This window comes from Danio rerio, chromosome 13 (genome assembly GCF_052040795.2).
Source record: "Danio rerio strain M-AB ecotype USA chromosome 13, GRCz13ab, whole genome shotgun sequence".
NCBI classification, from domain to species: domain Eukaryota; kingdom Metazoa; phylum Chordata; class Actinopteri; order Cypriniformes; family Danionidae; genus Danio; species Danio rerio.
This window is the reverse complement of record NC_141033.1, coordinates 46939374-46950000: the sequence shown is the minus strand read 5'-3', so window position 1 is coordinate 46950000 and position 10627 is coordinate 46939374. Positions and strand designations below refer to the sequence as shown.

General features: G+C 35.3%; 1 protein-coding gene across 2 annotated transcripts in view; it reads left to right on the top strand.

The window, feature by feature from the left end:
- mdga1 (MAM domain containing glycosylphosphatidylinositol anchor 1) overlaps positions 1 to 10627 on the top strand; it is a 409026-nt gene that overhangs the window by 345846 nt on the left and 52553 nt on the right. For both annotated transcript variants that reach the window (XM_087279741.1, XM_087279742.1), the window contains exon 16: positions 10307 to 10437. In XM_087279741.1, the coding sequence (XP_087135867.1) occupies positions 10307 to 10437 (131 nt within the window). The remainder of the gene's footprint in view (positions 1 to 10306; positions 10438 to 10627) is intronic.

Genomic DNA, 10627 nt, shown 5'->3' with positions numbered 1-10627 from the left:
GATTTCTCATCAAGAGCAGCACAATAGCATGTTCTATTAGAGCGCAAGTTTATTAGGCTTGAAGTTCATTACAAAGGAGTTGAGCAGCCAGTGGATCCATTAGAGCAGAAGTCAATCACAGCGGCAGCGAGTCCATTAGATCCTTCAGTCATTAGAGCTCGTCCTGTTAGCAGATCACAGAGCCTTCACAGACACTGATGCACACCGTTTATTTCTGCATTATTATAATGCTGAATGTGTCTTTTAGCTCTCTAGAATACTTGATTCTGATTGGTCAGGCCTGGCATTCGGTTATCAAATATAGAGGGAATGTAGAGGAAGGAATGTTTTATTGTATATGTGTATGTATTGTACATGTATTTACAAAGTAATGTATCTTGTTTGTATATAAACAGTAGGGCAGCTTAAAGACGCCTCTCATATGGAGAAATGAATTCACATGCATCGCTCAGGTATGAGATTTTCAACAGATTGTAAAAATATTGATGGTTCTGTGGGTTTGGTCTATCAAATCTGAGCTTTAATTTGTAGTTTCTATTGGATTCAAGTCAGGTGATTGACTGGGCCATTCTACAGCTTGATTTTCTTTCTCTGAAAGCATTTGAGAGTTTCCTTGGCTGTGTTTTGGATCATTGTCTGCTTAAATGTTCACCCTGGTTTCATCTTCATCATCCTGCTAATGTAAATGTTGGTCTGAAGCAGCTAATATTCATTTACAATGATGAAGGGCAGAGGGTTGCTTAAGAACTACTGAAAGATTTCAGCTGCTGTCTGGGCCTTCCATGACTTTCTACACCTCCCTTTCTTCATGTGTTCAATACTTTTTCCCTGTGTCATTTCATTTTCTTACACATAGCTTAATTTCTAAACTAATTAGTTTTGTTTTCTTTGCTTATATTGATTTCTTTGATTGTTGCCTACATCTGGTCACACCTTTAGAAGTATGTTTTCTGAGAATATGGTGACTGTAATTGTACCCCCACTGTAATTGACGTTAGTGATCCTGACTGGACTATAACCTTAAAAACTAAAACGCTAAAATAAAATATGAAAATATGAAAACACATGTAAAATTAAAAAAAAATATGTAAGTTACTAGCTATGTATTATAATTTATATAATAGTTTTAGTAGGAAACAGACAATCTTAGCTAATGTTTTGTTTACTACATTACATTGAAGAAGAAGATATTTTGATTGACCATTATGAGGACGCACTAAATCAAAAGTAATAAATTGTGGACAAATAATGTGCGTAAGTTCTAAATGTATAATAAACACTGAATGGACCCTTTTACATCTCTGGGTTTCTCAGCAGCAGCAGTCGTCAAAGTTGGGTAAACTTAGAGCGCAGTGAATGGAAGAGTACAACAAATAATTTTTTTACAATCCTATTTGCTGAAATAATAAAAGACCTCTGTGATAGTGTTATCAAGACTTTCAGAAAAAAGGAAGAAAATTTTGTGAGAGGCAGCCAGAAGTGAGAACATCATCAAATGTACTTCCCATAGACGCTGTATTACAAACGCCTCACACAAGTGGTGATATCTTTTTTGTAATTTGATGCAAAGATGAGATATGTGTATATATATATATATATATATATATATATATATATATATATATATATATATATATTAGGGATGTAACGGTATACCGCAATATTAATTTTTTTCGATATTACCGAAGTCGCATGACTCGGTAAAACTATAGGTCTTCTGAGAAAATTTGCTCAGGCGAATGAAGCGAACGGGAGGTAGCGAAAACTACAATTGCCATCAGCCCATGCTTGACCATCATCCCTTGCGGTCTGTTGTCGCTACAGATCCAGTAATGCGGAAATGGAGTGTGCTGCTAGAAGCGGGGATGAAAAGAGCTGGAAAACTCTAAGGCCCTGTTTACACTAATGCGTTTTAGTTTGAAAACGCATAAGTTTTGCTATCCAGTAAAACTTACGGTTTCACGGCTGGAGAGGCCGTTTTCATTCTGAAACGCTGCAGCTCCGTCTCAGTGTGGATGATGGAAAACGGAGACATCTGAAAACGGAAGCGGGGCTGCAGACATTCGCCTCTCTGATTGGGGCTTTTCCTGAATATTAAGTAGCCTAAAACGCACAGTTCAGTCCTGCATTATCTCCGTGTAAGTTCAGACTTCGCAAGTTTTATCAAGGCTGCAGTCTCTTCTTCTCAGTTTGATATGGAAAAGCAGATTATACCGAGGACACGGGTAAATCTTCAAAGGGAACAGTGTACTTTATAACTTCATTCACATCACCCTGGCTTCGTTGTTTCACTTTGTCAACAATAAAATGTAAACATGATTTAAGGAACTGCCTATTTTCATTTTAATATTAGCAACTTAGACAGCAGACATGTTATGGCGTCGTGCTGCATATATGAGCGTCATCTTCACTGTGTGGATATTTATAACAAAACGGAGCCGATAACAACTGCCTCCTTTCAATTTCAGTGAAAATACGAAACATCCCCTCTCTTTTGCTGAGTATCAGTTTTAAGAATCGATAATGGCCATTTTAAAAGTATAACATACAATAAGTTTATACATTATAGGAAATAAAGGCAAGCGATCAGTCAATATACAGAATGTACGTGGTTACATTAATCATTAACTTATCTTTGCACATATATATATAATGTTCATAGTTTTTTTTGTAAAATATTGAAAACATTAAAGCATTTAATATGCTGATGACTATTAAATACGTCAAAACAGTCTTGTAAAAAGGGTCTATAGTCTAGTTTAACTTTCTGGTGACTTTATCAACAATAACACGACTTTTGGGGCAACAAACAGCACACAGAGTACCCAGTGTACTCTACATGCTGTAAAATTGCCTGCCACCTTCCAGCTCTGCTTCTCCAGCTCCATCTTCTGCTCATTACGGAGATGAATGAGTGTTTGCCTGTATTTGACCTGTGTCAAGGTGAGCCAAGGGCCTCTGATGTTTGACTTTTGTGTGTTCTTTTGGGCCGTTTGCAGCCTTGGGCTTTCAGTAGAGCTTCTTCTCTAATATACAGTGGAGGATATAAGTATTGAAAATGTCACCATTTTTCTCCGAAACATATTTCTGAAGATGTTGTTGACTTGATATGTTCACCAGGTTTTGATAACAACCAAATAAATCCATATACGCAAAGAAAAAGAACTAATTAGTTTACAAAAAAAGTTATGTGTAATAAAACGGCATGACACAGAGAAAAAGTATTGAACACATGAAGAAAGGGTGGTGCAGAATGGCATGGAAGGCCCAGACAGCAGCTGAAATCTCTTAGTAGTTCTTCAGAAAACCTCTACTTTTCGTCATTGAAAATGGATATCAGCAGCTTTAGTCCAACATTTACATCAGCAGGATGGTGAAGATGAAACCATGTTGGACATTTCAGCAAGACAATGATCCAAAACAGAGCCAAGGAAGCTCTCAAATGCTTTCAGATAAATAAAATCAAGCTGTAGAATGGCCCAGCCAATCACCTGACTTGAATCCAATAGAAAATACATATTAAAGCTCAGATTTAATAGTCGAGACCCACAGAACCATCAAGATTTTTACACTCTGTTGAAGAGTGTGGAAAAACTTACACCTGAGCAACTGAATTGTGACTTAATTCTCCATATGAGAGGTGTCTTTAAGCTGCCATCCCCAAAAAAGCCTTTTATATAAAGTATTAAATTAAGTTTCAGTAGTTCAGTACTTTCTCCTTGTATCATTTTATTGTTTTTACCAAAATCTGGTTCAGTGTTTATTTCCCCCACTGTACATGCAGTACTGTTCTTTTATTCTTGGGGTCTTTGTGTAAGGGTGATTTTTAAGTGCCTATAGTGCATTGTTTGCACGGGTTTATGGCCTGATTGTGTGTAATCACCTTAGAGATGCTCCAGCGCAGGGTTTGTGTGTGTTTATGAGGCTCTTCAGTGTGATTGGGGTCATTGAAACGAGGCAGATCTTTTCAGCCTGGCCAGAGAGCTAAAAGTTGGGCTTTGATAACATACTGATCCTGTGAAAGGTTCGCTGATTCTGCTCTGAATGCTTTGATTACTGTAAAATATGTAGAGTAATGACCCATGCTGACTTTATTATATTTATTTTAGCTTTAAAAACATATAGTTATGTATAAATTGTGCAGCATACTGTACCTTGGTATGAATTGGTTACTTAATATGATCCAAGGTGTATCACATAACTCGTTTATTTGTGACATTTGACCACGAAACTTGTTGCACAGGTATAATTTTAGGGTTCAGATTGTCAATTGATTATAATATTAATATTATATTAATACAAATAGTATCCATTATTGTTTTTGTCAGTTTCATACTGTAAATATAACAAAACTCACAAAATGTTGATCAGTAATGTGGTGTATAGGCACTACATTCTGATGATTTTTGTATTTACATTTTTTTAAACCCCCAGATTTCAGAGTTTCAAATACTTGTATCTTGGCCAAATATTGTCATAACAAAGTGTACACCATTGGAAACTGTATATATTGAGCTTTCAGATTATGTATGTAGCACAATTAAAAATAATAACAATAAATAAATAACTTCAGCTGCTTTGTTTCAAGAAGAAGCCTATTTTTCCCATGTGTTTTCCAATAAGGATTAAAAAAGTGTTTGTTAAAATGTTATAAACCATTAAACCAACCAACCAACCAACCAGGTACAAGGAACATCATAACATTACAAGCATTGATTTGAAGGACAAAAATTACATTTATTTGCTTAATACTCTATATCGTATGTATGTACCTTATGTACAGCATAATTGGAAAGTGACACAATCAAATTCATAGTTAACATTAGATACGTATGAAACTAGTAATTTAAAGCTGATGGTTTCATTTATAGAATAGGATATTTGTTAAGGGTGTCAAAATTAATTGTTTCTTTGGTGCACTGCGATGCATATGCGAACAATTCGGTATCAGTTCAGTATCATAACCGGTTATTACGTACTGACATCATTTATCTCAAATGCGCTATGTCGCCGTAGCTTACTATGGCGAGGGAGGCGAGCGTGAGTATTTACAACGCTCCAACTACCTAAAAACGCAGAAACTGTGCACAATCTCTCTCTCTCTCTCTCTCTCTCTCTCTCTCTCTCTCTCTCTCTGTCTCTCTCTCTCACTTTTTCACTGTGGCCCATTTGACCTGCTGGCATGGCTTTTCCTCTTCTCTCGGGTGATACAGCGATACTTCTGGATACAGACACGAGCGCGTGTCTGCAGAGTTTTTTCTCCATCGCGTCTATCATGGATCAGCTGTGATCACTGCTGCCGTTTATCTGTGTTTAAACCAGTCTTCACTCATCTGTGCAGAGCGCCAGCCCGTAGAGACAATCGCAGCTCTTTCAGTTGAGCGCGTGACCAATCACAGGGGTGTAAGAAAGGACTTTCTAGACAAGGATCAGAAAGAGAGTGGGATAATTGTATTTGTTTATTTGCTATAAATGCTTGTGTTGTTTATAGGTACAGTCTATATATCTGAATGTATTAAAGGACAAAATTGTATTACACATAGTATATAAATATATTTATACATTTTAATACAAGAATTGCTGCTGTGAAGAAAATTTGAAACTGTGTATGGAAAACATCGTCAATGCACCGTGATGCACCGAGATATCGAATTGAACCGAATCGATGGCATGATAATCGTAACCGAACCGTGAGAACAGTGTAGGTTCACAGCTCTAATATTTGTAATTTTTTCCAGAAGAAAAAATATCATCAGACATACTATGAAAATTTCCTTGCTCTGTTAAACATCATTTAGGAAGTATTTAAAAAAAAAAAAAGGGGGCTAATAATTCTGACTTCAACTGTATATATATATATATATATATATATATATATATATATATATATATATATATATATATATATATATATATATATATATATATATATATGTATATATATATATATATATATATATATATATATATATATATATATATATATGTTTTTTTTTGTAAATATGTATGTATATATAAATGTATTTTGAGAAAGTAGGGAGACTCAATATTTGAGTATTACGTATTGAGTACTATGTATTTTCATAGTATGTCTGATAATATTTTTTCTTCTGGAAAAAGTCTTATTTCTGTTTTATTTCAGCTAGAATAAAGCAGTTTTAATTTTTTTTAAACCATTTTTGGGACAAAATTATTAGCCCCTTTAAGCTAATTTTTTTTCAGTAGTCTACAGAACAAACCATTGTTATACAATAACTTGTTAATTCAAGGGTGCTAATAATTCTGACTTGTACTGGTTTTTTTGTAAATATGTAGGTATATATAAATGTATTTTGAGAAAGTAGGAGGACTCAATGTTTGTGGGTGGAGCTAAATATATATTTTAATACACTTTGCTCACTGCACCCTCTGATTGGTGAAACTTTTTGTGCTGCATCATGGGTTAGGGAGTTTTTGTGCAAGTTTTGTGCAACTTTATCATTAAGTACATTTTTTAGGTCTGTATTTAAAGATTTTTTTACAAGACAATGAATTTTTCACAGTATACCCTCAAATATTTTTTCTTCTGGAAAAAGTTTTATTTGTTTTATTTCGGCTAGAACAAAAGCAGTTTTATATAACTATATTAACTATAAATATTGGTCCATATTGACATGATAGCATCACACAGTTGCTGCAGATTTGTCATCTGTACATCCATGATGCGAATCTCCCATTCCACCCCATACCAAAGGTGCTCTATTGGACTGAGTTCTGGTGACTGTGGAAGCCAATTGAGTACAGTAAACTCATTGTTATGTTCAAGAAATCAGTCTGAGATGATTCACGCTTTATGACATGGCGTGTTATCCTGCTGGAAGTAGCCATGAGTTGGGTACACCGTGGCCTCTCTTGCCTTTCTATCAGCTGGAACCTGGCCATATATATATATATATATATATATATATATATATATATATATATATATATATATATATATATAATAAAATTAATGGTGGTTTTACATCTACAACTACCTGTAGCTCAAAATTTCAACGTCTTAGGGCCCTATCATACACCCGGCGCAGTGTGGCGCAAGGCGCGGCGCAATAGTCTTTTGGTAGTTTCAGCTTGGCGCAAGAGTCGTTTTGAGGCATTGCGCTATGCTGTTTAAATAGCAAATGCATTAGCACTCATTTGTTTAGGCGTTTTGGTCTAAAAAGGAAGGCGTTCTGAGGCGGACCGCTGGCGCGTTGCTATTTTGAGAATCTATAATAGATTTTTCATTAGACCAAAACTAACCCGGTCTAAACTCCGGCGCAGAGTTGCGCCTCGCTTACGCACTGCTTAATACGCACAAGAGAGCAATAGGCAAATATCTTTACTTATGAAAAAAAATTTAATATTAAGGATATATATAGGATATATATATATATATATATATATATATATATATATATATATATATATATATATATATTCGCTGTAAATAGCGAATGCGCTCTTGGCGCGATGCAGCTGACTCTAAAAGGGAATGGGAGATGAGACTCTAATTGGTTTATTCTCAAAACACACCTATAACTCATTAAGAAAATAAACTCAACCCTTTTAGACCATGCGCCGCGGCGCAAGGCAGATTTTCTGTCCTTAAATTAGCAAAAACGCGTTCTGACATGCTCTGAAAGCTTTTGCGCCCTGCGTTTTGCGCTTTGCGCATGGACCGTCAAAATAGAGCCCATAGACTTAGCAGTGTCCTAGACTTAGAGTGTGTTGTTGCCTTGTGTCTGCTGTATCTGGTCCTGTCTGGATCAAAAAGTTGCAAGTGAACACATCAAACAAACGCCATATAAAACCGTCTGTGTCTTCCTGAGAGGATACTCGCAGGTGTCAGTACATTCAACGTGCAACTCCAACCAAACACATCTTAACACCATCTATTAACAAACCAATGCATTACACAATCATAATAGAAAGTTAAGCAGAACCATTGGATTTACAAAGGAGTACAATATTTAGAGCTGCGTCTGGAATTTGCGGTCACTGTCTGCTGATGTTGTTCAGACAGATTTACATGAGTTTATTAGGATGCGGTTTGTACTTGGAGTCGGCCACTTTGTCAAAGTACCATCTGTTTGCTCTGGTAATGTTGTTGTGCAGCACTTCTCCGGCGTGTTATTCATTTATATCTGCTGTTCCTGAATAAGTAAAGATGTGAAGGCTGGCTGGACCCGTCTGCTTTTATCTTCTATGTGTTCTTGTCATAGACTCCACGGATGAAAGTTTTAGCAACACTTGTGAATCTGTGTCTGTTTTAATGTTCAGAGCCAGAGCTTCATTTGAGGCACTACAAAAGTTTGCTCTGGCTCCCTCCCCGTCTCGCTTTCTGTTCCAAAGTGCAGCTGAATTATATATCAGCTTCCCTTAAGCACAAAGTCAGAGTAATCATTTAATGCATGAGTCATAAAGGTGCCACTTGGCCCCACTGCCTTCCATCATCCCAGTGTGTGTGTGTGTGTGTGTGTGTGTGTGTGTGTGTGTGTGTGTGTGTGTATGTTTGTATTCAGTGTCTGTGACAGACATTTTAGCACTGACATTTATAATAAGCGCTCTAAAATGTACTTGTCTTGCTGCACTCAGACCCACAGAAAACATTCATGTGTGTGGAGTACTGATCATTTTATTTTATTTATTTTATTTTATATTTTTATTTTTTAATTTTTTATTATTTTATTTTGTAGTTTATGAACTAGTCATAATAATAATAATAATAATAATAATAATAATAATAATAATAATAATAATAATAATAATAATAATAACAACAACAAAAACAACAACAACAGAAACCATTATAATAATTATTATTATTATTATTATTATTATTACTATTAATGATAATAATAAAAATAAATAGTAGTAGTAATAATAATAATAGTAATAATAATAATAATATTAATAATAGGCGGCACAGTAGATAGTGCTGTCGCCTCACAGCAAGAAGGTCGCTGGTTCGAGCCTCGGCTGGGTCAGTTGGCATTTCTGTGTGGAGTTTGCATGTTTTCCCTGCGTTCGCATGGGTTTCCTCCGGGTGCTCCGGTTTTCCCCACAGTCCAAAGACATGCAGTACAGGTGAATTGGGTAGCCTAAATTGTCCGTAGTGTATGAGTGTGAGTGAGTGTGTATGGATGTTTCCCAGAGATGGGTTGCGGCTGAAAAGGCATCCGCGGCGTAAAATAAGTGGTGGATAAGTTGGCGGTTTATTCAGCTGTGGCGACCCCGGATTAATAAAATGATTAAGCCAAAAAGAAAAGGAATGAATGAATGAATAAATAATAAAAAAAATAATTATTATTATTAATATTATACAACAATAAAATAAATCATAATATTAGTATTTTTATTATTATTGTTATTGTTATTATTATTATTTTTATAAAATATATAAAGAAAAATAAATAATCATGATAATAATAATAATGATGATAATAACAACAACAACAACAACAACAACAATAATAATAATAATAATAATAATAATAATAATAATAATGGTAATAATAATAATAATAATAATAATAATAATAATAATAATAATAATAATAGTATTATTATTATTATTATTATTATTATTATTATAGTAATAATAATATTATTATTATAATTATTATTCAGACATGCCCTTAATGCTTTTGCGTCCTGCGCTTTGGACTTTGCACCTGGATTGTCAAAATAGAGCCCTAAATATTCTTAAAATGAAGATAATGATACTAAAATCTAAAAAAGTATTATTTTATTTTCACGAGACCTTCAAGACTATCATAGTGACAAAAAACCTGAATATATATCATCACAGGGACTTTAAATGAAACACCAGTCTCAAGTTTCTTCTGAGATGCCAGGAGAGTGATTGTTTTTGAGTAATGAGGATTTTCTTTGAACATAAATATTTGATTGATAACCAGTATGATTGGTTGGTGTTATAAAGTTACTGGTCTTTAGAAAGGAGGAGGCAGAGCACTGAAAAACTTTTAAATGATTTATTAATGGAAAAATAAAACAAACAGATGGCAGCTCCTGAAAAAGACCGTCACCAAACTGAAAGCAAAAGTAAAATGAAGTGTCCAGGCCTTTCCATTGCTATCTCCCCTCTTTTTGTAATCCACAGCTTCTGTGTGGTACTCGAGGCTTCACATTATAACTTAAGCACCGGCCTCATCCCGTTACCACAGCTCTCAGCTACGCCCACTTGCTACAGTAGGGATTATGGATTTTCTGTGCTTGTGATCTCGGTTTCTGTAAGCGGTGCTCTGTTTTGGTGTTTCTGCAGGTACGCTCAATGTTCTGATGCGGGTGACCAGCATCGCCATTGTGGACTCAGCTGTCTGGACTCTCTCTGGGCACCAGGGGGCTGAATGGAGGAAAGCTAACGCTGAGCTTTATCCGAGCGGGCCATTCCAGGTATGACTGTTCAGGTGTGCAGATGTGAATGCATGTTTTATTTAACATGTGGACATGCTGTATGCAGGCCTGGGACATGCATCACATGTCTTGCTAGAGAGGGTTAGAAAAATATTGTTATTAGCATTTTTTTTTTTTTTTTTTGTGGTGGTGGTGGTGGTGGTAGTTTTTTAAAGCTTCATTCTTGTGA